Source organism: Emericellopsis cladophorae (assembly GCF_022114955.1).
Source record: "Emericellopsis cladophorae strain MUM 19.33 chromosome Unknown NODE_23_length_310842_cov_116_589050, whole genome shotgun sequence".
Classification (NCBI taxonomy): Eukaryota; Fungi; Ascomycota; class Sordariomycetes; order Hypocreales; family Bionectriaceae; genus Emericellopsis; species Emericellopsis cladophorae.
In genome coordinates, this window is record NW_026250948.1 from 53,653 (window position 1) to 78,760 (window position 25,108).

A 25,108-nucleotide genomic window follows, 5' to 3' on the forward strand; every position below is an offset into this window, starting at 1 on the left:
TCAAGTCCATCCTCGCGGTCTCCAGGTACCTCCGCCTTTGCGACGCCGGCTCGCCATGTTGAGCAAGTTTTCTTGCGCGGCGTCGTCTGCGTTGGTCCCATACCTCTCGATTCCGCCCACAGTCACCAGCTTGACCATATTGCCCAGCGAGAATGCGATTGACATCATACCCATCTTGATTTGGGGCCCCAAGCTAGAGACCAACAGATGAATAGGCTTTTCGTTGGCGCTGAACAGCGGTCTCTCCTCATCAGCTCCAGCGCGCACGCTTGGTGACACCGTCCAAGCTTCCCATTCGATATTTTCAGGCCTGGGCTGGCTGCGGGAAGTAAACCGATTCCGTAGTCCTTCCTGCGAACCGCGGCATTGGCCTCCGTTCTCGGGTTCTCGGGGATTCTTTCGGCGAATGCCGACCACACTGCCGTCGGATAAAACATTGTGACTGCCCGGGTTCTTGACTCTTCGCCTCGTCAAGACCGCATCACCCCAGGCACATCCCTCACCGTCTGTAGCGCCCGAGGGCGCGTGCAAGCCAATGGAGTCGAAATCTTCTGAAGGGAGAAATGTATACAGTGAACAGTCGCCTGTCTCTGCCTCAATGAAAGCCATGGTCAGCGATGTGATGCCTGGCGAATCTATGTGCGCAGTTCTTTGAGTCGTGCACGCAAAATGCAAGGACCTAGGCTTCATGGTCTCCGTCTCAACAGTGTGGAGGAGCTCGCAGTGCTCGACGTCAAACAAGTGAACGCGCGCTGCCGTCGCAACTGCGAATAATCCCAGTGAAGCCACCCCTGATATTTGGTGCGGCTTCTGAGAACCGAACCATGCCGCCGGGACTTGACGGGACGTCCACTCCGACTCAGTCCGTGAAGCCAGGTAGACAGAACCTTTTTTGGATATTGCCAAAAGAGTGAAGCGGGTCTTGCGCTTCATCGTGCCATGGCCTCGAAAGACGAGGGGCTCCGTGTACGCCAGCCCATCCTCGCATAGGACAAAGTCTGAGGTTTGGTGGCGTTCGTCAGTGGTGAGCTCAGTGACCGCGCCATCGCGACGCACGACAATCAGCGCAGAGCTACAATTATTGTTACTTTGGGCAAAGAAGATGCAAGTTGGGCGTTGCGCCAGAGATGCTATCTTGACTGACGGGCCCCAGCACTTGTCGGTCAAGCTCCAGAACAACGCACGCTGAGGAGAGACAAGGGCAAGCCATCGCGAGGCATCTTCGACTGTCAACGCCAAGACCGGGAATACATTCCCGCCGTCTGAGGGATGCTCTGGTAGGGTGTAGTTGTCTCGGTCGCTTCGCGCATTCCACACCCGGATCATCCGGTCGAGGCCGACGGACACAATGTGTCCATCGAGCGAAGCTGTCAGCATCACAACATCGAGATCATGACCTTTGGGCAGGTGCTGTATGGATATCAGCGGCGTGTCTTCCCAATCGCCTTCTTCCTCGATGTGCGCTTTATCCTCGTACAGAAGATAGCTGATGAGCAAGCGCAAGGCGGCGATGACAACGACCACAATGACGACGAATTGCGTCAGATGGTGATTAATAAAGTCGTAGTAGGCCGGCAGCAGAGTAGGCTCGTCTCCACGACTGCTTCGATCGGCCCCCTTTTTGACAAAGACCAAGGGATCATGCACTTGTGCAGTGTAACTGTGTGCTGAAGGCTTGATGATGTTGATCAGCTCTTGCGCGGTCTCGTGGTCTTGCAGCCGGAGCCAGGACGTCGGGCTTCTCGCTTGGTTAATGCCCTCAAGCTCAGATGTCTTTGACGACCCGAATAGATGAACTGCCGAGTCCCAAAACAGGCCGATGGTGGTGTTTAGCATCGTTTGCCCTTGGAAAAAGTGCCATTGCGCGATGACGACAAAGCCTATCATGACGAAGGTACCTGCGATACGGGTCGACAAGGCTGTCTGTCCATGAACGACCTGCTCGATCCATGTCCGTCGACGAGGCTCGACTGCGCGACGGGTTTGCCGCATGGCCACTTTGGCGAGCGCATCGCTCAACTCCGTTCTCCGTACATCGACGCTCAGCACAGCTAGGAAGAACGTGGAAAGGTAGAACACGTCGAAAACGATGGCTACTGCCAAGAATATGCAGAAAGCGGAAACGCCTGGCGAAACTACGCTTGCAAGGACTGTCAAGATGAGGACGTTCTGCGCTGTGCTTGCCAGGGCTACTGGCGCGGTTTCGCCAAAGGCGTGACCGATTCTGCTCGTAGTGCTGTCTTCCGAGGGCGTCAGTATGACGGCGTTGATGAATCGGAAGATGTTCTCAAGGCTCATTGCAAGGATGACCAGAGGATAGGCTGCTCTTGGGATCCTCGAGAGATCGATGTTGAACACAGCGCACACGGTGAAGCTTGACATTATAGCGAACACAATCTGTGTGACGACTGTAATCATAAGGCCAACCTTGGACTTCACGGCACGAATCTTGAACAAGCTCATTACAAAGTAGCCAATGGCAAGCCCATATGCCAGCGTCAAAGTAAGAGTGTCCTGTGTAGAAATCGGCCGAAATTGGAACTCATATAATCGACTCGACGATATGATTCCATTTGGGGGATAGACATCCCAGTCCTCCGTGACCTGGGCAGCGAGAAGAGCTGCCTTCTTTTCCCACTGCCGCGCAATGGGCGAGTCTCGCCGATGTAAAAGAGTTATGACGAGAGCATCAGCAGCTACCAATCGCCGATATTCGAAACGTTTGCCGCTGAAGACGACCGAGTGCCGCAGAGTGACATTAACCGCGGTCGACATAGTCTTCATATAGTTCACCGTTGAAATGACATCGTCGTCAGCCAGTATCCGTGTCTTCGAACATCCCCAGTATTGCAATGGCGAGTGGAAGAACCACGACTGATTGGTGAAGCCATTTATCGCGTGTGCATCGTCACGCTCTGTGAGCGTGGACTCCCCATCGGAAGAATTGTAAAGGTGGCTTTTCAGGTCTTCAGCGTCGTCTCTGGAATCGTTTTCCTCGGTGCTCCCAAGCAGCTCATCCTGAAGGCCCAATGCTGACACCAGTAGCTTTGGGTCGAGCGCTTGCATGTAGCTGCCATGAACCCATGCTGAGCGCATGATGATGTCGGGCTCTGTAACCACGTGGTATGGGAGAGGCTGCGCCACGGTCCAGGCATGATGTGGAAAATTCGACGCGCCATTGATGAAGTCGGTTGTGAACAGAAACGGGATCGGATATAGCAAGATGGTGGCTACAGCAGCAGACACGAGCAGTGTTGTGACCACATGCCGGGCCGCATATCGGCCGTAGCGCGCGAAAGCCTTGCGCAAAGGGTGAGCCAGGGAGAGGGCCGGAGCTTCAGTGGTTCTGTTCAATAGTTGTGAGCGTCCAATCCTGGAGAAGGGCTTGCGAGCATCTGAGCCTCACCCTACTTCCGGGGATACTGACCCTCTAAGCGGATACAGCAAGTACCAAATCATGAGGCCGCGTGGTGCAGCACAGATTGTATGATCTTTGTTCGATCCGTGCCTAGTAGTCTGGCAAAATTGATGGCGGTATGTCTTGGGCCAACAGTTCAATGCTGTTGATCTGGATCGATTCGCATGGGTGCCGTGGGAAGCAAGCTGGGGCTGGACTCGAAGAAGACGTTCACTGAAAAGGACGCGTGACTTTTGCAGGAGCGTAAGCGCATTCTGCTATTCTGGAATCGGTTGCATACGAGTAGGTCTCGGCCGGCGTCGTGGAGGAACATTCAAGATGGTGCGTGGTGTTTCTGCGCAAGCATTCGATTTCGAGTATTGGTACTTCCACACCTCTAGGTGCGCAAGGGAGATCGTCAGGGCGGCAGGGCTAGGTCTGCAAGTGACAGATCGCTCGAGGATCAGGGTTCGAGTGGTGTCCCGAGCCAAGGCTTATGACTGTCGTCGTCATGGTGGAAAACCCATTGGACGGCCAGGCCACGCAGTGGCAGGAAAGACTGTTCGTTCGCGCCCTGCAGTTGCAGCTTGCGGCTGGATGGCCCCGCCGAGCTCTCCGGGCCGGGCTCCTTCCAAGTGGTGAGATTTGCACAGCCGGTTCCACTTGGGCGGGCCGCTGCCAGCCTGACTCAGTTCAACCAACAACCAACGCAAAATTATTCACGATGGCGCCATGTGAACGTGTCACGGTACTTTCCCGGTACTCTCCATCCTGGCTCTGTCGCATGCTCTTTCCCGAAGCACAAGCCATTAATTGGACCCCAAATTGACCATAACATAATTCATTCAATGGTGGCGTCCGGAAGTCGCCTTTAACAGGAGCGGGAATGGCCGCCTATGGAGATGCAGATGGTACACGCGCAGCTGTGCGCGAGCTTCTCACCACTTACAACGATCTCAACGGCGCCACGGTAGAGGAGCTTGATCATGAGCCAAGTCCACTCGAATTCATGCGTTCCGTCGCCCGCAACACACCCTTCGTTGTACGACAAGGTGCGGCATCGTGGAAATCGCATCAGAAGTGGACGCCGGACTACTTGAAAGATAAGTTAGCAGGGCAAAGGGTCAATGTCGCCATAACCCCACACGGGTAGGTAACCGTATCATGCTGGATGGGCATTCGACTTGGGTTCTGACGAGTCAATGTGTAGTAATGCCGATGCTCCAACGTTTTCGCCGTGCCATGGTTCGACCGTCATTGCCAAGCCCCACGAGGAGGAGCAGGCCTTTGACGAGTTCCTTGACTATGTCACGACGCAAGAGCTTAAACAAGGATCGCAGTCGGCCGAAGTGAGGTACGCCCAGACACGTAAGCTCGCGATGGTCGTGATTTACGCATTGAGATGGACTGATTTCGATACAGAAAACGACAATTTCCGCAATGAGTACATTAGTCTCTTCGCGGACGCTCAGAGTGACATTCCTTTCGCCCGCATCGCATTGCAGAAGGAAGCAGAGGCTATCAACCTGTGGATAGGTAACTCCTGCTCAGTCACCTGCTTGCACCGCGATCCTATGGAGAATATTTATGTGCAGGTTTTGGGTAGAAAACATTTCATCTTGTTGCCGCCCCTCTTCCATCCCTGTGTCAATGAGAAGATGATGCAGCCGGCCACCTACACGCGCACTGGAGGCGTGCTCACGCTGGAGGTGGATGAGGACGAAGAGAGGGTGCCTTTGGCGACTTGGGACCCTGACAAGGCTGAGAGGGAAGCTACTGAGTTTTCACATCTAGCCAAGGCGGTGCGTGTCACCCTAGATCCGGGCGACATGCTCTATCTCCCTGCGATGTGGTACCACAAGGTCAAGCAATCAAGTAATGAGGAGGGCTGCGTAGTGGCTATGAATTTCTGGTACGACATGGATTACTCAGGACCGTTCTACCCATCCACAACGTTTATTAGAAACTTGGGTGTGTCCAACCAGAAGTAGTCATATCAACCAGAAATAGTCATACATCAACTTTCAACGCTTCTTCTTCGAAGCAATCCTCTTTTGTGCCCTCAACTCCTTCTTCATCCTCGGGTCAACAATGCGGTAACGCCCCTTGACACCTTGCGGTCGGCCCTTGACACCACGATGCACGCCCCTGGCCACGACGAGTTTTGCCGGGGTCGGGGCCTTCTTCTTCGATGCCTTGCTCAACATCCTGGAGATAGTGTCTGCCTTTTCCTTTTCTGTCATCCCCTCATCCGCCGCAAGCATATCAGACTTCTTTTTTAGTTTCTCGAACTTCTGGGCGGCCTTGATCTTCTTGCGCGCCTTAGCTTCGCGAACCTTCTTGATCGGACGTGCGTTGTAGGCTCGCATTTTCTCTTGTATGGCCTTGGCAGCGGCCTTGGTGATTGGCTTTTGAAGCTTGTCATGTTTGCCTTCGTCGTCCAAAAACCAGTCTGGTAGACCATCGCGATCTCTGAAGGCATGCTTGTTGAACCCATCGTCGACCAGGTCGTACGATGTTTTCTGACCAGTTGCAAGCTGGTGTGCGAGTGTCATGGCTTCAGCCGTGATGATATCAATGTCTAGGTTGTTAGCGAACAAGTAGCGCCAAAAGAAAAGGAGTATTGCATACCAGGTCGGCCGTCTGATCGTTTGTCTTCGCGGTTCTCCCACTCTTCGTCGTCGGCATTCCGCTCCCGCTTGACAACCTCGAATGAGCGCGAGATCTCATTCACATCCTTGCCGTCGTCTGAGCCCATGTCGACGTCTGGTCCGGCTTCGCGATTAGTCGATGGGGCGGGCTTGCTCTCGACGGTGGTCTTGGCAGTGCTCGTTGGCAATGCAATTCCCTTGAAAATGTCTTGATCAAAGAAAGCAGCGGCTTTCCTCGACAGGCCACCGTCCGTTGCCGGTGCGTCGTCGAGGTCCCTCACCAAGCCCTTGCCAGCAACATCATCCTTTGATTCATCATCCGAATCGTCTTCCTCCTCCAAATCGCTGGAAACGCTCTGTTCAGCATCCTCGCCGCCGGATACACCTTCCCACTCGTCGTCTTCATGCTCCTTCCTGGCTTTCTTGGCCCGGTATTTGGCATCCAACTCCGCCTTTCGTTCTTGATATCGGCTGTACATGCTGTCCAGCTCGCCTTCCAATCGGTCTGCTACAGAGTCGTCGTCGCTATCATCGGATTCTTGCGACGTGCCGACGCCGCTGTCTTTTGGCTGCTCGTTGTTCGGCAGCACGGACATGCGACCGCGTGCGAGGCGTTTGATGCCGTTTTCAGTCTTGTCGATTTTCTTGAGGGAGAACATGGAGCCCTCGCCTTGGGGACCAGCTTCTTCCATGCCGATATCCATAGGAGCAACCATGTTCAGTTGCATACGGACAATTTCCCGCTGTTTCTTTTCGTTCTCGCGTCTTTTTTCGCGCTTCTTCCTTGCGTTCTCTCGATCCTTCATAGCCTGCAACTCCGCCTGCGTTTGCAGCTCCTCATCCATGGATTCGACTTCAGCAACCTCCTCCGCGGCTTCATCTTTGGCATCCGCGCCCTCCTTGATGTCCTCTTTCTTCTCACGGAAGCCAAAGATGTCTCTGACTTTCAAACGCCACTTGAGCAGCAGCTTGAAATCTCTTCTTCCGAGCACCTTCAGGTCATCACAGCAACGCCGAATCTCGTCCGTGGTCTCAGGAAGTTGGTCAAGTGCCGCCAAAGCCACGTCGCCATTGGGTGGTTGCTTGAAGGTGAGCTTGTTGTACGAGCCGAGAATGGAGATCGGGTCAGTAGTTTGGATGAACTCGCTCGCAGTGATTTCCTTGTATAGAGTATAATCACCCTCCTCGTAACCATCTCGCTTGCGTTTCTTCACCTCGGGGTTGAATACTTTGGCTTCGTTGTTTGGCGTCGCTCCTTGCAGCTCGGCGAATACGTTCTTCGGATCAAGGAAACGGGGATCAATCTTCTTGGGTGCCTTGAAGCCCCTGCATACAACGAAAATTTCCGCAGAGACATTTCGAGACGAAGGAGGCTTAGTAGCCTCGACTTTGTTGAAGAGCTGATTAAATACCCAGAGCAGGGAGTTGTAGTCCTTGGATCGGAAGACTTTGGTGACAAATGTTCCACCTTCTGCCAAAAATTCGGTCGCCAGCTTCAAAGACTGTAAGGCCAGCTCGGCCTGGTTAAACGAATCTTGAGCCCATGCGGTACCGACATTTGGCGCGCCATCGTGAAGAACGGTGTCGGCTTTCCACGTCTTGAAGTGTTGTCGGATTGTGGCTCTGCACTTGTCGGTCGTGATGTCGCTTTGAAATGTAATAACGCGAGGGATAGGTTTGATGGGAGACAAGTCGACACCAACAATGAGACTGCCCATAGGCATTACCTCTGCTGCAACTTGCGACCATGACTGATCTGCGTTAGCGGAGTTGGCTCAAAGATAGGTTCACTCTTACTCCTGGTGCAGCGCAGAGATCCAGTAGCACTTTGCTCTTCTCCAAGAAGCCATATTTCTTGTTCAATTGGATCAGCTTAAAAGCAGCACGTGCTCGGTAGCCTTTCTCCTTCGCGAGCCTGTACCATTTGTCCAGGCGACCTTTGCCATGCTTTTTTTGTATAGCCATGGCGGCGATTCGGACCTGAGAATACGATGTATGGGTTGGGTAGGCACCCCGCGACCAGACGCTTACAATAACTGATGCAGCGTCCCAAGGTTTTTTTTTTTTTTTTCCTCCGGCGGAGATAAGGCACCATCACGTGCCGATAAAGACCCCAGGCGCCGCATTACGGCGCTGCCTCGAAGCGCCATGCATCCTGAGCGCCTGTCAAACGGCCCGAAGTCCCCATCATTTCAGCATAAACCAAGTACTACTTACGTAGTACGTAGCCTGCGACTCGACAACCCCGACCACTACCGTCCGACGAATGCACCAATATCACTGATCTGAAGTCCTTGAGCTTCCGGCCTGGTGACGGCCAGGCAGATTCACCAAAATCTTCACCATGAGCGGACGCATGCTTACCACGGGGATGCGGCCGGTGACGCGACGCGCGCCAGCTAACATCGCCCGATACTTGCATCGATTCCCAACAGGCGGGCTGCTGAGAGCTGACGCTGCTGTGAGAGCGACTCAAAGACGGATATGGTTTCAAGGAAATGCGTTCCATCATGCAGTCACTGTGCGCAATGCCTCCTTCAGCCGGATCTTGCCGAAGCTTGTTGTCAAACTCGTGCGGTTGCCAGCGCTTTTTGCTGCCAGCACGATAGCTGCATTCACTTGGGTGCAATATCAAGCAAATCGTATGTGAAATGCTTTGCCACGCTACCATCGCTAACGGGAACCAGAGGCCGGAACATATGCCATCAACGTATTCAACACCACCAAAGACACTGTCACCGATACTCTGGGTTCCCTTTTTGGCGGTGCTCGCGACGTAGCCGAGCAAACTTATCAAGGCTGGGAGGCCACGAAAGAGGCAGTGGAACCGCCAGAATGGCTGAAGAAGATACTTCGGATCCATGAGGATATTGGCACTGGTGGCGACAACGGTGGTCCAAATGGCGACAAGGATCCAAAGCAGAGCAAAGTCGGTGCCGGTGTTGCAGCAGGCGCCACCGCAGCAGGCGCCACCGCAGCAGCCTATGGATACGAGAAGTCGGGCGAGAACGACCCACGAGAAGTACAAGAGGTGGCGCGCGATGATCAGATGATGGTTTTAACGAAGAAGATGATCGAAATCCGGAGCATTCTGCAACAGGTTGGGCAGTCAGAATCGTTGACATTGCCTGCCATCGTTGTGATAGGCTCTCAATCCTCGGGAAAGAGTTCGGTGCTCGAGGCGATTGTTGGACATGAATTCTTACCAAAGGGCTCGAACATGGTCACGCGAAGACCCATCGAACTGACGCTCGTCAATACCCCAGAATCGAAGGACGAATACGGGGAATTCCCCGACTTGGGACTCAGGCGAATAACTGACTTCACATCCATACAAAGGACGCTCACCGAGCTCAACATGGCTGTGCCAGACACTGAAGCCATTTCGGACGACCCCATCCACTTGACGGTATACTCGCCAAATGTACCGGATCTCTCCTTGATCGATCTTCCTGGATATATACAGGTTGTGGGCCACAATCAGCCGTTGGAGCTAAAGCAGAAGATCACCGACTTGTGTGATAAGTACATCCAGCCACCCAACGTCATTCTGGCTATCTCGGCTGCCGATGTCGATCTAGCGAACTCGACCGCGCTGCGTGCTTCGCGTCGGGTTGACCCAAGAGGCGAACGCACAATTGGAGTCATCACGAAAATGGATCTCGTCGATCCACGCAGAGGAGCCTCGATCCTGAACGATAAGCAATACCCATTGAGGTTAGGATATGTGGGTGTCGTGTCAAAGGCGCCCCAGTCGCAAGGTCTCTTCAAAATGGGCTCGATGGACTTGCTGTCGACCATTGTCAAGCAGGAAAATGCTTTTTTTTCCTCCCACCCTTTCGAATTCGGAGCAGATGCTGGTGTTGACGTCGGCACTATGACACTACGCAAAAAGCTCATGCACACGTTGGAGCAAACAATGTCTGCCAGTCTTGCATCCACCAGCGACGCTATTAAGCAAGAATTAGAGGAGGCTACGTACGAGTTCAAGGTTCAGTACAACGACAGGCCGCTTTCTGCGGAATCTTACCTGGCCGAAAGTTTAGACGCCTTCAAGCACAATTTCAAGCAGTTTTCGGAAGCTTTTGGTCGTCCGCAAATGCAAGAATTGCTTAAGGAGGAACTGGACCAGAAAGTGCTCGATTTGCTAGCACTTCGATATTGGAATAAGCCTATCGACGGACTCGCTCCTGGGCGACCTGACCTAGACAGCATTGCCGACCTGCCCAGGGCTAGCCCAGACTCGTTGTACTGGCGTCGACAATTAGACGCATCAACTTCGGCTTTGACTAAATTAGGCGTGGGGCGATTGGCCACGAGCGTTGTTGCATCCGCGATCCAGGCTCAGATTGAGCGGCTGGTTGCAAAGTCAAGTTTCTCTTCCCATCCTTTCGCACGCGAGGCGATATTGGATGCTACATCGACAATTCTGAATGAGAGGTATTACAGTACAAGCGACCAGGTCGAAAATTGCATCAAGCCCTACAAATTTGATATCGACATGGACGACCGGGAGTGGGCCCATGGCCGTGAGCATGTCCAGACGGTGCTGAAAAAAGAGCTGAAGGACTGTGAAAGTGCTATGAGTAACCTCGAAGCATCCGCGGGTGGACGGAAGAAGCTCAAGGAGGTCATGGCCTTTGTTGACAAGGCCCGCAAAGGGGACATCGTTGTCGAAGGCGACGGTCGTAGCGGAGCTGGAGGTTTCAGTGCTGCGCTCCTCACAAGAGGTAAGAAGCACATTATCCAAGAATCCAGACTGGCTGACAAGAATAGGACGTGAGGCAGTTTTCCACAGGGACAGAGCAGACATCCTCAAGATGCGACTCTTGGCTGTCAAATCCAAGCAGTGTGCTAGCTTGAAAAACAAATACTACTGCCCAGAAGTGTTTCTGGATGCCGCGGCCTCCAAGCTCGCGGCGACAGCGGTTCTGTTCCTCAACGTCGAGCTTCTGTCCGAATTCTACTACAACTTCCCTCGTGAGCTCGACTTGCGCCTGGGGCGACACCTATCTGATCATGAGATCGAGAGATTCGCAAAGGAAGACCCCAAGATCAGGCAGCACCTCGATGTCATCCGTCGAAAGGAGTTGCTTGAGCTTGTCCTGGACAAGATGGAAAGCTTGAAGCAACTTGAAAGCAGGGAGCGGGAACGCAGAGGTTCGGTTTCCAAGACTAGAGGCCAAAAAGAAAGGGGACGCTGGGGCTTGTTTTGAATTGATCATGCATAGCCAGCACATGTATGAGACATGAAAGGCTCTGGAGTTTTCCTGGGTACTGATTTAGGGGGTTAAGTGAGAATGTTCCATCTTTACCTAGACATTGCTTATTTGTAACTGCTTCGATACCCTACTCAGGTTCATCAAAATAAGAAATTACTCTCAAGACCATGCTTCACTAAGAATATAATACTGAGGTTTTCAAGATGTCGCATCTGTGGTCACCTCGAGGGTCACTTCCCATCGCATATTACCTCCAGTACCATAGCCTTCGCCGAGGCGGTTCTGAATGAGTGAAGAAATACGACTGCGAAGCTTCCCCAGCGACGCCTCATCATAGCCCTTGACCACGCTAAGCTTCAAATTGGCCATGCATAGATTGTAGTGAACTTGCCAGAACTGGGCATCGTCAATCCGGGTAACACTCGAGTCAGACTCGATTTCTCGTAGGACTGACGACACTCCTGCGTTACCGCCATGGCCCCCATACGACATCAACAGCATGAGTCCCTGCGCGACGGCTAATCGCGCGCCAAGCCCGAACATTGCCACAGAAATGGTAGCACAAATCAGTCGGTCGAGCCACGTGTAAAGCGTGATGGAAAGAAGCGGCAGCACTGCAATCAGGAGCGACACACAGATGGTCAGGAAGTGGAAGGGGTTCGAAAGGACACTAGGCAGCGACGCCAGGTAGGAGACGCGCATGACCTTTGAGATCCGAGCGTGGTTCTTCAGACCGTAGGCCGACACAATGCTCGTGGCAATGGCGGCAACGGCCACAAAGTCGACGGTTCCAGCCGAGACGCGCTCGTGGGGATGGGAATGGTGCGACTCGTGGTCCCCAAGCTCCTCCAGAAAGTGCTTCAAGTTGTGCGATATCAAGTCGAACCCGCCAAAGAGCAGGAAAACAGACATGGCAAATCCCGTCAGAACCTCGGCTCGCGCCAGGCCAAAGGGATGGCGAACACTGCTGCGTCTCCAGACCTCGAAGTTCCCCAGAACCTCGACCACAACACAGACCATTGCGCTGCCAGCATCAAAGAAGACCAGATGGGACAAGGCTGTGGCCGCGAGTGATCCCTCTGATTTGAAGAATATGTACGTAGCAACTACCAAGTGACAGAGGCACCATGACAGTCTCGTTCGCTGATCTTTGTGCATGCTCTTCCATGCTTCTTTAATGGTTGGTATCGGCAGAGACGCAGGTAGGACGGGGGGCGGTCGGGGTGGCGGTTCTTGGAAGATTTGGTGCTGCGTCGATATGCTACTGTGCTTGTATCGGTGGCCGCGCCGTTGGCCAATATTCTGATCGCGTCAGTATTGCAGCAGCTAAGTGAAGAAGAGTTGACGCCGCTACTTACAGACTTGGCAGGCCCGGCAGTGATAGCTTGTGTCTGGAAGTTGAAGGGATTGTTTGGGACAGGCAGCGTTGACGTAGGCGCTGGTATCGACACGTCCTCCACAGCGCTCCCATCCAGAGACATCGTGGAGAGCGGTACGACGAAGTTGATTCGAGATGAGGATGGTGTTGACGGCTCCGAGGAGTGCCTTGCCTTGCTGTCGGGGATACCGTGGATTGTGGGTGGGGCGTCGCAATCGCTGCCGCGAGAAGCTATATGCGTCTAGCTGAGAACCACTGCAAACATCAATTGGTAAACATATGTTTCTGTAGGTTCAATTTCTTGACGATTCCACGAAAGCGAGACTAGATAGAGTGGTTACGCGGTATCCCATACGGTATTGTTTAAAAGACGACGGGCTTCTCGCAAAGTGATAACCCCCTTTGTTTCTTTTTGTCCAAAGTACTGCGAATATCAGTCCCAGTCGCATTTGAAAACCAACGCCCTATTGACACTGTCATTTCCGACCCGCCTACTCTAAGATCGAGCCTCACGCTTTTAAAACTAGGCGCCGTTGATAGGCCATCAATTGATTACAAGGTGGCGGGATGTTTGCAACCATAAGGTAAGGTACCTAAAATCGTATAGGGTAGGTGCACGCTACCTAATGAGCTACCTTCGGTACTAACGCCAATTTCAAAACACGCGGCGCAGCTTACCAGGTAGGTAGATCCTCAACCGTTCAACGCGTGTTCCCTTGGCCTGGCGTGATTCCAACTTGAGCTTCCACGCCTCGCCCAGATGTGCCAGCCAACCATTGATGGAGCCTCGGTATTCCCCGGTTGATCTAGCTGGTCAGTGATCAGTCATTAGGTCCTTGTCGGAAACACTGGGTAAGGGGCCTAGTGCCCTTCCTGTCGGTCCACCATGGGGGCCCAAGATGCACAGCAGCAGTCGGACAATAATAGGTCAAACCTAGAACGGACTTCTTCCGCCGACACCTCGTCCTCATTGCCGCCGCAGCTAGAGACCGTCCCACAGGCAGCTCAGCGCAAGCTTTTTTCATCCAAATTCCCCTTTATGCGAACCTCTACGAGCTCGACGACCAAGGACGACCACAATGTTGATCCCAGTGACCCGGCTCCAGGCGCCCGCGCCCTGGCAAGCGCTCTGCAACAGCAGAAGACTACACGGCGTCGACGCGGCTCTCTCAGAAAGGTGGCACTGTTGGGGCGTGGCGTTGCAAGTGACAAGGGACATCAAGCCAGCAGTCCCTTGACGACTCAAACAAACACCCCGTCTTCAACCAAGAAAAGACCTAGCGATTCAAAGGCGCATCAAACACACCATTACAACGCCCTAGGCCTGAGTCCTTCTGATATAGTACTGCAGACCGATGGGCTTTCGAATGGCGCCAATCTTGGGAGCTCAGCGTCGTTCACAAGCTGCACAGACGCTCAGGAACCGAGTGCAGCAGCAGCCTACCATTCCACAACAGACGAAGATGAGGGGCCTCATTTGCCTTCGAGAACAGACAGTACACCAGTAGTCTCGAGGTCGGAAACATACTTTTCCGGCGTAACATCTTCACAGTCACATCGCCGGGCATTCCAGCAAGCCAAGTCGCCTTTGGGATACAGTGGACTCTCAGCTGCGCCATTACCGCCGGTGAAGGTCGAGGTGGACTACGCTGCTACAGAATGGTGGGGATGGATCATTTTGACGGTGACGTGGATTGTATTCGTGATTGGGATGGGTTCCTGTCTAGGTGTCTGGAGCTGGGCGTGGGACATTGGCAAGACACCATACGCGCCGCCAGAACTCGAGGATGACCCAACGTTGCCTATTGTAGGTTACTATCCGGCACTTATGATTTTGACCTGTGTCATGGCCTGGGTATGGGTTGTCGTGGCTTGGGTGGGTATGAAATACTTCCGGCATGCCAAGATAAGCGGCGATTGAGATGGCACTCACCCATAGCTCTGGGTCCCCAGCTCGCACGGAGCGACAGGTTGAACATCAGACTGCAGTGCTCGCATGTGCAACGGGACCTCAGAGGGTGGGTTGTGGATCACGCCTCGGTCGGGAGGCTAGACGGATCTGTATCGCATCCATCATTGGCCAATTACAGAGCACATTTCAACACTCCCGTCTTCGGCAAGTGTCTGGGCATGCCTAGCCCTCTTCTCACTCCTCTGCGCATATCAGCTTCGACGACGTCAATCCGAAAGCCGGTCGCAACATGGCTATGAGCACGCTGCCGCCACTCGAGCCTCAATGGACTCAGGCTGTTGAGCTCATAGACGCTGCTCACGCCCAGGACCCTAACGTCATTCTGGCGACCGGGGCCGCAAAACCCCTCCCGTATGAGCTACACTATGCGTCGAAGATGACTAGCTGGTTGGCGAAAAGGGCGCCCCAGGCGTCACCCACGCTTCAGGTGGCCTGCAGGGCCCAGCACTTCCGAAGGTGAAAACCGCAGCTCATTTCTCACAGCTATAGCTTACGAAGACCAGGTGGGAGCTTCCGAGGAGCAGCTTCCCGATGGGTCGCTCAGGCTATCTGACCTGGCGCTCGAAACAAAAATCGCAAGCTTCAGCGCAAGTATTTGACCTTTTGGGCACACCTTCTATCACGCCAGCCATCTCAGAAGCAGACAAAGAACGCGTTGCATTGCTTGTCCGAAAGGGCAATTTGACGACAGATGATGAAACGCAAATCCTAGAAGACGTCGCATGCCTGGTTTTTCTCGATGATCAATTTGACGACTTCGAAAGGAAGGCGGATCTGGACGAAGAGAAGATGATCAACATTCTGAGGAAGACTTGGGGTAAAATGAGCGAGAGCGGTCGACAGCTGGCGCTTGGCATGGAGCTGAGTGAAAAGGCCAAAACATTGATAGGGAAAGCTCTACAGTCTTGAAAGCACCGGCAGACAAGACTGCGCCATCCATGGCGTCACACTCCTCAATGTATCTCGGGCTCACTCTCAAGAGACCACCCGTTCCTGCGAACTGTAAACCCTGGGAGTATTAGCTTGCGATTCCCCCGCACGGGGCCCCATAACTCGGCGACAACTAAACCGAGCTCAAGTCACGTTGTTCGGTTATAACAAGCTCCCAAGTCCGGAACGATCTTGACGCCGGCCAGCAACGGTGGCCGACTCAAGATAGTGATCGCGCGATGAGCACCCGTTCTAAAGGCAATCGCCATGAGGCTCTCGACGTCGGCGTAGCCTCTCCAAGTTCCAGCCAAGCCAAGCCTCTCCTGGAGTCCCTGATTTCTACACATGATTTTGAGGCGGTTGCTTCACTGACCTTTACTCCCAAGGCTTGGGCGTTTGTGTCCTCAGCGGCAACGGATCTGCACACCAAAAGGCGAAATGCGCAAGCCTACGCAATGATTGGCCTTCGCCCACGTACCTTGAGGGATGTTGCAAATGTCGATCTAAGCACCACCGTGCTCGGGCACGCCATACGAGCACCCATTTTTGGCAGTCCTGTGGCTATGGCAGGTCTAGTCCATGAGCAGGGTGAGAAAGAAATTGGCCGGGCCATCAAAGAGGCTGGACTCGCGCAATGTGTGTCAACCAGTGCTTCATTCCCTCTAGACGCCGTTGTCGCCGCGACACGTGCCCACCCTACAGACAAGCCGCATACTGTGCCATTCTTCTTCCAGCTATACATGGACAAGGACCGCGAAAACTCGAGAAAATTGCTGCAGAGAGCTAGAAGCGCGGGGGCTTCGGCCATATTTCTCACCATCGATGCACCAGTTCCAGGGAAACGAGAGGCTGATGAGCGCATACAGTCGGACGAAAGCCTTCGCTCGGGCATGTCTGGTGCGTCAGGAAAAAATGACGCCAAAGGAGGAGCTCTCGGGCGTATCATGGGCGGGTACATCGATGCCTCTATGTCTTGGAAGGACATCCCGTGGGTGAAAGAGTGTGTTCCTGGGATGCCCATTGTTCTCAAAGGAATACAGACGTGCGAGGACGCGATAATGGCCATGGGTGCTGGTGTTGAAGCTATCGTGGTCTCAAATCATGGTGGCCGAAGTCTGGATACTTCACCCGCCACGATCATGGCACTCTTGGAGTTGCATAAAAATTGCCCCGAGGTCTTCCAAAATATGGAAGTATTTGTGGATGGTGGCATCACGCGAGGGACCGATATCTTCAAGGCGTTATGTTTGGGCGCCAAGGCGGTCGGCCTGGGCCGAGGTACACTGTACTCTTTGAACTATGGACACCATGGAGTTTCAAGGTATATCGAGAGTAAGTGCGATGCGATCCCCCTGGCTTGATCGAATATGCTGACTGTGCTTTAGTTCTCAGAGATGAGTTGGAGACGACGATGAAAATGTGCGGTGTGACTTCGCTACACCAGCTCCACCCTGGATATTTGAATACATTGGAAGCAGACCCTTTTGTACCGAAGATTGATTCTGCTGCCCTGGAAAGGACAGCGACGTGTAAACTATAAGAGCATGGCTTTAAGTACTTCGAGAAGTGAACAACGGTATTAGTGAGGATCAGGGCGACCGTGGAAGAATTGGCGCCCATAAATATCCATTGTAGGAAGATGAAATCTCTGGAACAAAAATCGAGCATATCCAGCACCTATGCAAACATGACCGCCAAAAATTAAGATTGCGGTTTGAATGTGTTGGCTGTCAACAGCAAAAGAGATTCTCCCCCGCACAGGATCGAACTGTGGATCTCCCGATTTTGTGTTGCACGAAGCTTAACAGTCGGACGCCTTAGCCAGCTGGGCCACAGGGGACGAGCGAGCACCAATGGGGCACTTGATGACCAGAACCGACTATTTTATTTATATATACTTTTCAAACCTTGTGATTTTCGCTTCTAAACCGTTGCGCCTTTCAGCTCTTTGATTGGCTTGGTCTCATCACGCGGAAGTAAAGCTGGGTTTTTATTTCCCTTTTTTCTTTTTTTTTGTTGAAAGAAGGCGACTAATCAGACCTGTTAGCAAGTCTTCAACCCGGTGATGCTCATTTCAAGAGTGATGATGTCCGCCATAGTTAAGATCCGAGGGTCATTTGGGATAGGGAGCATTGCGTTTGTCCTTTGCCTTACGCCATGCGTGTCTAGAGATGGCAGGATTGCCCGAAGCTCAGAAAAGTGTACACTAGAGGGTACATTCTCTGTAGTTACAAACAATCCCAAAACTTGTTCGTACCCGGGACGGTACAAGACAAGCCTGGTGTGACGGGTGTGGGGTGAAAATCCAAGGGACGTTGCGTCATTTGGCAGTGAGTCTACCTTAACACTGAGCAGGCTTCAAACAATCCGCGAAAAAGACTGTGAGCATGCTGGCGGTCTATGTAGGAAGTATGTATTCGATCAGTTACCAAGGACATGGACCTTACATAGAGTACGCCAATCACGACCGGAATCCTGCACATGACAAAGCACGGGGGTTTGACGTCCATGGAATCAAAGCAACAACAAATATCCCCTAGATTCGCCTGTGGAGCGGGTTCAGTTTGACAGGCAGTCCTGCGTAACTCGTTCTCTCTACTCCCTGCAGTACATCTTAGATCTCGTCCGTACCTACTGTCATTCAATCTTGGCGTGGACGCATTTCGAAGCAATCTGATGTTGGGAGGCAACTCATGCATGGAGACTGGACGTCGACGTGCACCCATCGGCCATGTAATATTTACTGCCAAGCAACCAAGTTTGTCGCCTGAGTCAACTAACTGCCACTGCCGTAGGTCTCCTCAGGGTCCAGTGACTCCAGCCAGCGTCGGCCTTAGCAGACTGGACCGAACGAAAGGCATAATTTGACCAAAAAGAGAGTAATTTGAGTAGTCTTCCCAGTCTAAGCAACTGTCTTACGCCTGATTTTCGTATCAGTAATTTTCAAAGCTTATTTTATTCTATTTGTTTTATTTCGCATCTTCAATTCTGTCGCGCCCGACCGCCTTGTTGAAGCCCTGAAACAGTGTGCGTCCATCAGCGAACCTCCGGCTGTAGCCAAGCCGCCCAATGCTGTAAGGTGCCAGCCGATTTCGCCCAGCCAACTTCGTCTCTCTTCTCCTCATCTTCAAGCCTTTCGAGTACTTCACCATTTACACACAGAGTCGTTCGACGACCGTCTTCTTGACTATCCATCGAGTATTATCGGGAGCCGTTTTGGACTCTCACGGCTTTTCCCCTATCCGACTCTCGCATCGCTCTTCTCACCGCCGTCGCGTTATCGCTCACCTCAGCATTTTGCTGCCGCCTGCGTCCGTCATTCGCCCCCTTTGGCTGCGCTCAGCCTACCAGTCCATTCGCACCGAAAACTTCTCAACACGCTTCGAAACGAGTGTCGACTGGTGCTTTCGGAACTCAGCCCTGACAAGCAGTCAGCGTCAGAACTCGTTCAATTGTGACATCTCTTCTTTCGACCACCCGCAGCAAGGGGCCTGTCGGAGCGTCCCGTGTCTCCTAGGCCCTGGGTATCAGCTCGATCCACAAACACAGGCTACAGAATATATCGAACCAACATGAGGGAGGTCAACTTCAGTATCCCCAACGTCAACAAGGCGTCTGTGGGCATCACCACGGCTCTATACGACCGGCGAGCACTTGACTGCACTTCGACTCTGCCACTCATCAACTCGCTCAACCACCTCGCGTACCTCACAACCTCGTCCGCCCGGATCCGTGAAATTCTTACTGTCGATGGAGGAATTGAACGTCTGGTCTGCATCCTGAAGGAGGGCCGCAGTAAGGAAGTCATGGACCTCTGGAAATGGAACCTTGCATTCCAGTGTGTCGTCAACATTGGCGTTCGAGGCACTGAAAAGGTTCGCACCAGAGTTGTTGAGGCGGATATGGTTCCTGTCATCGCGACTATCCTCGACAATTATATCAAGGTTGTGGAGAAATGCAGAGAAAAGGCAGACGAGGCAAAGCAAAAGCACATCAAGGAGCATCACCAACGCCAGCAGAAGCAGGCCAAGGTGATTCCCTCCACGCCACGCGCAACAGCCACTGAGGATGAGCGACCTCCACACCGTCAATCACCTCTATCTATTGATGTTTCTGCTAGTCTCGCAGGCCCTTCGACAGCTGCTGCCACGTCTAGTGGGGATGCCAATGCCGCTCCTACGCACAACGTCTCGGTCGCTTCGAGGGAAGCAAGTTCTGTCTTAGCCCATCGCCGCCAAAGTCTACGCTCCTCAGCCGTCCGGAATGGCTCGCCGTCGGGCTCGAGGCAGAGTTTGCGGCCTTTGGCTTCGTCTGATGCCGAAGGGACTACAATGTCCAACTTGGAAGGCGCTGAAGGTTTTTTGCGGCCCGTCCGCGACATCGATCGCTTGGCGTCCATGGCTCCTTTTGGTCCCAGCGACTTGACTTCGCAACCGACATCACCAACTACACCTCTGCCACCGCCGCAACTCCGCTCTCCTGCTGTTCGCCCCGCGTCCAACACAACCACCCCCGGTCGTAACCGTCGCCGCCCTTCGATCCGTCATCAAAACTCCACATCAGCCTCGGAAGATATCAATGGCGACGGTGTCACCTCCGACGAGTCGCCCGATACTGAAATGACTGGGACCGGGGATATCCAGCCACCTGTAGGAATTCAAGATATCACCATGGAAGGCGATGAAAGCATGTTGGCCGACGCTTCGCTGGAATTGGCGACACCCACCGTGTCAGAAACGCATCAAGAAGCGGGCACCTTCAACATAACACATCGAAGCCCTATCGATGGTAGCGTGGTCACAAACAATACGCCCACACCTGTGCCCCAGATGGGCCTGTCCCCGAACCGACCAACAATGGTCTCTCCTCCTGCCCCGGCGCTACCCAGCTCGATCACTTCGCGTTACATCCTGGATCGGCACTTCATGCCCAGCAACGACCTCATGGTGGCTATGCCACGAGAGGAAGACGTCCTCATGTCGCTACAACTTCTTGCTTACGTTTCCAAGTACTGTGGTCTCCGCTCGTACTTCCAACAGAGCCACCTCGTGCCGAAGCTCAACATCGATAAGGAGCTTGCAGCTGCTAACGACGAACCGTGTCCCGAGCATGCCAGCGACAGCGAAGACGAAGAGTACCTCTTGCCGAACGATTTCAACCTTTTCCCCCTAGTGGAAAAGTTTACTGTGCGATATCACACGACCGATATGCAATATTGGGCCGGCGTTGTGATGCGAAATCTCTGCCGCAAAGACGATACGCGAGGAGGCATCAGACAATGCGCATATTACAAGTGTGGCAAGTGGGAAGAATACACTCGCCAATTCGCCAAGTGCCGACGATGTCGCCGCACGAAATACTGCAGCAAAGAGTGCCAGAAGAGCGCATGGGCATTCCATCGCCACTGGTGCGTCCAAGCATCGCAATGAGGGACCCTTTTAACCCCTTTTTGATACACATCCTCGAGTTGCATTTGCACAGCAAAGCGTTGACATCAGCACTCCCGCATTTTCTTGATACCACAGGACTCCTTGGCGCATTGGGTTCGGTTGCATGGCGCGTCTTATTATTGTATTGAGTATATATTGTCCTGACGCAGAGAAGTCTGGAAAGTGCATTGGCCACCAGTTGGAGAGTCTTAGACCGAACAAGGAGGACGGTGGCACGCGGAACAAAGCTCACAAAGCCTGTTCCGGTATCGAATCTCTCTACATATTCTTTTCAAGTCATAGACGAATGAATGACATGCATAAATAGGCATTCCGACCCGTGACTCCAGCACTTGAGTATTCAACTTACGGTGCTGATAGGATATCTATCGAGTTGACATGGCCTTCCTCTTACTCTTCCCTGGTCTGGATTTACTGACCCCACCCTTAGCCTTCATCGCTTTGGCACTGAAGCCGCTCAAATCTGATGAGCTAGCGAAATCGCCCGACTTGGCATGGCGCTTCTTTCCACCAAAGCCGTATTTCTCGTCCTTCTTCTGGCGCTTGCTGTTCGGCTTGCTGCCACGACCAGCACCAGCGCGATCAGACCTGCCGGTGCTGTTCTTGCTGAGCTCCTTGTCGACACCGACGTCAAAAATGTCAGCCTCCTTGGTGCCCATGTCGTTGCCTGATTCCGAGCGTTCTGTCGCGGTTAGCTTGTTCTGACTCGGTTTGCGCAAAGGGGAAAGACATACTCCTCTTCAGGTTCTTGATCTTATCCAACGTCTCCCTCTTGGCCTTTTGTCTCTCTTGCAGCTTGGCCACTTGGACTTGTTTGCCAAACTTCTTGAGGTCCCTCATCTTCCTAGCCTCAGCGGCCGCTTTCTTGTTGGTGGCCTCCTCAACCAGTTTGGCCTTGATCTTCTCCATGTGCGCGTCCTCCTTGATCATCTCGGCAAAGTAGTCCTTGGGCCGACTGAAGGGCACCTTTTCTGCGCGTAGCTTCGTCCTCGCCTCGCGCACCGCGGCGAGCGATTGCGAGTAGAATGCCAGTTCACGCTGGAGGTCATCCTGGATGTCAGGGATGGAGTCGGCCGTGGCCTCGGCCGAGACAACCACTTGGTGTGTGGCAAACGGTACGGACTTGTCGGTCGGCAGTGCGATGCGATTTAGTGAGGTGATGAGGGCAGACGTGTTGTTGATTGTGAGGCGGGTGTGCGGAATGAGATCTTCCTTCTCGTCTTCGTCGAGGTCTTCGAGGTCGGAAATGGGAATGTCCTCCTCCTCTTCCTCGTCCTCGTCACTATAGGCGTCCTCGGCCTTTCCAGGTCTGGCGATCGGTTTCGCAGCATTGAGAGGTTTCAGGATTGTCTTTGGTTTGCGTGGCAAGCGCTCTTCCATTTCGACCTCGGAGCCGGAGCTGTCGCTCTCGTCGATGCCGTGGAGGTTAATCTACAAGTCAGTCCGTTGCTTTTGATGAAAATTGGATCACCCACCTGCTCCTCTGCATCCTCGTATTCCTCGTCGTCATCAGACTCGTCGCTTATTTGCGCCACTTCGGCGTCCTCTGCCCCACTGTGGTCGTCGCTGTCCTGGGGTCCTTCTTCAGCCTGCTTGCGTTTGAGGGCTGCCTTCTTCTGGCGCTTCTCCTTCAACTTCTTGAAGTCGGTGCCCTTGTCGGCGGCGAGCGCCATCTTGAGTTTGCTTTTCGCCATTACTGGATTGATAATTGGGGTGGACGGGTGTTACTGTAGGCAAAGTATCGCTGCGGCCGAGACTAGTAAATATCAGAAAATCTTGGGAAATTCTGCCGCCGAAAAGTTGGCACACCGCTTTCAGGCACAGGCGACCCGACCCCATTGCAGGGAGCCAAAATTCCACTTTATATGTAGCTCGCTCAGGCTATCGCAATCGGACAGCAGGTCAGAAGCTGTTCCTCAATTACCCTGGACTAGGTTGTCAATTGATGTACATGGGTGACCAATCCAAACATCCAATCGATTAAACCCCTGGTGGGTTTTTTTGGTACTTTCGCTAATCTCTAACCAACTTTAAAGTTTGGTGGACTGTGCAAAGGATCCTCAAGCGCCTTGCCAAATCGACGAGATGGGACAATACATGGAATTGTGGACCAGCAAACGCCAAATACTTGCCATCCCCAAGTTGGCAATGTCGAGTTGGTCGATACTGTTGCTCATTTCAACAAGTTCACTAGAAGGCAAGCAATGCTTGATACCTTCTATCATAAAAAATGCCCATTGGACAGTGGACAGGCGTAATCACAGTGTGAGGCATTGTTGTATCCAGCGATTGAGTTGCTCTAAGTAATACGAAGATAATATATACCTGGGATTGCCATCGCAATTTTCCACTCATCTCTCGCTCTCGATACTGTTGTCTGGTATACAAAAATGTGCGCAGACACGGGTTGACTTGTGTCTCAAGAGTCGAAGAATGTTTGGCCCACGGTGCTGGGGGTTGCTGTGTCGAGGTCCTTAGACCGTAATGCGTGAAAAACTTCCAATTCCTCCACATGATCGTGAAGAATGAAAGCCGTTGTGTTATGTGTCGTCAGAGGTCGTGAAGCAAGCTGGTTCTTAGCTCGAAACTGTTGGTGCCGAGGGCCTCCTGCTCTTGCAAGCCAGAGAGAATCGTGTGTATGAGGCCCTCGACGATCAGAGCCGCAGCGTCAGATCATTTACATGACAGTGCAGCCAAGGGGGTAACCGGGGGACTTCGCCTCGGCGGTGGGCTTGGCCATCACATTGCAGCCGAGAGGGTAGCCGGGGGACTTCGCGTCGGCGGTAGGCTTGGCCATCACATTGCAGCCGAGAGGGTAGCCAGGCGACTTGGCGGCGCCGTTCTTGGTGGACTGGTGAGCAGGCATTTTGAAAGTTGAGGTAATTTTTGCGTGATTGAAACGGTAGGGTAGTAGTTGGTGTTGCTGTTCTTGATGTTGTGACTGGTGTTGGAGTCTTCTAGATTGTCTGGAAGGGGAATGCAGAGACTTTTATAGTCTCAGGAGGACTTGAAGTTGCTATTAGGGACGTGTCGAACAAAAGCAAGAATGCTAGCAGAACCCTTGACCATAGCTGTTCGACAATATTGTTGGGATGAAGGTGCTTCCTCGAGCTGCAAGCCACAATGAGGGAGGTGAAGGCATTCTGACCGAGTCTCGACATCCCACAGGACACCTTCTCTCGAGAACAGCCAGAAATGGGTTGGAAGAGATAGCGAGAAGTAGGCGAGGAAGGAACTCGCACGGTGGCGCACAGACACTGATGAGGTTCACTAAGCTGGGTGGCGGATTGCTTAGTATTGTGCAATGCGCCCCTTAATATTGTTGCCTGTGACAATTCGTTGTAGTTCCCCCCCCATTACACGCCACACGAATGAGTATCTTTTCCCGCCCACACAGAAAATCATTCTAGAAACGGGCGAAAGGGAGCCTGGTTGTTTTTTTAGAAGCGGCCAAGGCGAAGACGTACACACATACCATTTTCCCCTGAGAGTGATCACGACCCACGAGGCACCTGTCTCATCCACTTCCTTGTCCACTTTCGTGGAGAAGCAGATGGCACTCATGATTCCATCACCAAACTTCTCGTTCAGAATGGCTTTATAGGCATACCCATAATTCTGGACAATCTCGTAAAGTCTGTATATCAGGGGCTCCACCGGTGGCATCGGGCCAGCTCGACCCCGGTCAGGAATCGCCTTCATCGAGCCCAACGCACTTTCAGGCACTTCGAGAAGCTTAGAAAGGCGGCTGACATCCTCCGGCGAGGCTTGGGCTTGGCCATAGAACAATGCAGCACACGCCACCTCGCTTCGCTCGAGGTGTTTGGCTATCTGCTCGAAACTAAGCCCTTTGGCGGACTTTGCCTCAAAGAGCTTGCCGCATTGAGGCGGTAGGTTCCGTGCTATCGTAGGCTATGTATACAATGTCAATTCGAATGTCGTTGGTTCCGTGACACATCTGAACGTACATCTAGGGCTGCCATTTGTCCGACGGTGGCCATTGTAGGTGTCCAACGGAAAGCCGAGAAACTGCAGGGAGGAAGGTCAAGGTCGACGATCGCCTGCGAGCTAGAAGATGCAATGATCTGGAGATATAATCACCACACAA

At 53.0% G+C, this 25,108-nt stretch overlaps 8 protein-coding genes across 8 annotated transcripts; 4 read left to right on the plus strand and 4 right to left on the minus strand.

Moving 5' to 3' along the window:
* Positions 1–3,459, minus strand: J7T54_004015 (Sterol regulatory element-binding protein cleavage-activating protein-like protein; the record flags this gene model as incomplete). Its single annotated transcript, XM_051506531.1, has 2 exons — positions 1–3,346; positions 3,428–3,459. 2 exons carry the CDS (start codon positions 3,457–3,459, stop codon positions 1–3), a joined length of 3,378 nt encoding a protein of 1,125 aa, XP_051362099.1.
* An 824-nt stretch (positions 3,460–4,283) lies between these two features.
* Positions 4,284–5,388, plus strand: J7T54_004016 (JmjC domain-containing protein-like protein; the record flags this gene model as incomplete). Its single annotated transcript, XM_051506532.1, has 3 exons — positions 4,284–4,546; positions 4,608–4,765; positions 4,820–5,388. 3 exons carry the CDS (start codon positions 4,284–4,286, stop codon positions 5,386–5,388), a joined length of 990 nt encoding a protein of 329 aa, XP_051362100.1.
* Positions 5,389–8,196: 2,808 nt separating this feature from the next.
* J7T54_004018 (uncharacterized protein) lies at positions 8,197–11,264 on the plus strand (the record flags this gene model as incomplete). Its single annotated transcript, XM_051506533.1, has 4 exons — positions 8,197–8,254; positions 8,736–10,183; positions 10,511–10,778; positions 10,825–11,264. The coding sequence occupies 4 exons, from the start codon at positions 8,197–8,199 to the stop codon at positions 11,262–11,264; spliced, it is 2,214 nt and encodes a 737-aa protein (XP_051362101.1).
* Positions 11,265–11,468: 204 nt separating this feature from the next.
* On the minus strand, positions 11,469–12,290 carry J7T54_004019 (cation efflux family protein family; the record flags this gene model as incomplete). The annotated part of the gene is made up of 1 exon (XM_051506534.1): positions 11,469–12,290. The coding sequence occupies one exon, from the start codon at positions 12,288–12,290 to the stop codon at positions 11,469–11,471; it is 822 nt and encodes a 273-aa protein (XP_051362102.1).
* A 1,244-nt stretch (positions 12,291–13,534) lies between these two features.
* Positions 13,535–15,529, plus strand: J7T54_004020 (uncharacterized protein; the record flags this gene model as incomplete). The annotated part of the gene is made up of 5 exons (XM_051506535.1): positions 13,535–13,802; positions 14,201–14,287; positions 14,376–14,455; positions 14,787–15,047; positions 15,110–15,529. 5 exons carry the CDS (start codon positions 13,535–13,537, stop codon positions 15,527–15,529), a joined length of 1,116 nt encoding a protein of 371 aa, XP_051362103.1.
* A 3,593-nt stretch (positions 15,530–19,122) lies between these two features.
* Positions 19,123–20,979, plus strand: J7T54_004021 (MYND-type zinc finger protein samB; the record flags this gene model as incomplete). Its single annotated transcript, XM_051506536.1, has 1 exon — positions 19,123–20,979. The coding sequence occupies one exon, from the start codon at positions 19,123–19,125 to the stop codon at positions 20,977–20,979; it is 1,857 nt and encodes a 618-aa protein (XP_051362104.1).
* A 386-nt stretch (positions 20,980–21,365) lies between these two features.
* On the minus strand, positions 21,366–22,694 carry J7T54_004022 (rRNA-processing protein EBP2; the record flags this gene model as incomplete). Its single annotated transcript, XM_051506537.1, has 3 exons — positions 21,366–21,682; positions 21,735–22,431; positions 22,476–22,694. 3 exons carry the CDS (start codon positions 22,692–22,694, stop codon positions 21,366–21,368), a joined length of 1,233 nt encoding a protein of 410 aa, XP_051362105.1.
* A 983-nt stretch (positions 22,695–23,677) lies between these two features.
* Positions 23,678–25,001, minus strand: J7T54_004023 (uncharacterized protein; the record flags this gene model as incomplete). The annotated part of the gene is made up of 3 exons (XM_051506538.1): positions 23,678–23,851; positions 24,472–24,912; positions 24,969–25,001. 3 exons carry the CDS (start codon positions 24,999–25,001, stop codon positions 23,678–23,680), a joined length of 648 nt encoding a protein of 215 aa, XP_051362106.1.
* Positions 25,002–25,108: the final 107 nt, after the last annotated feature.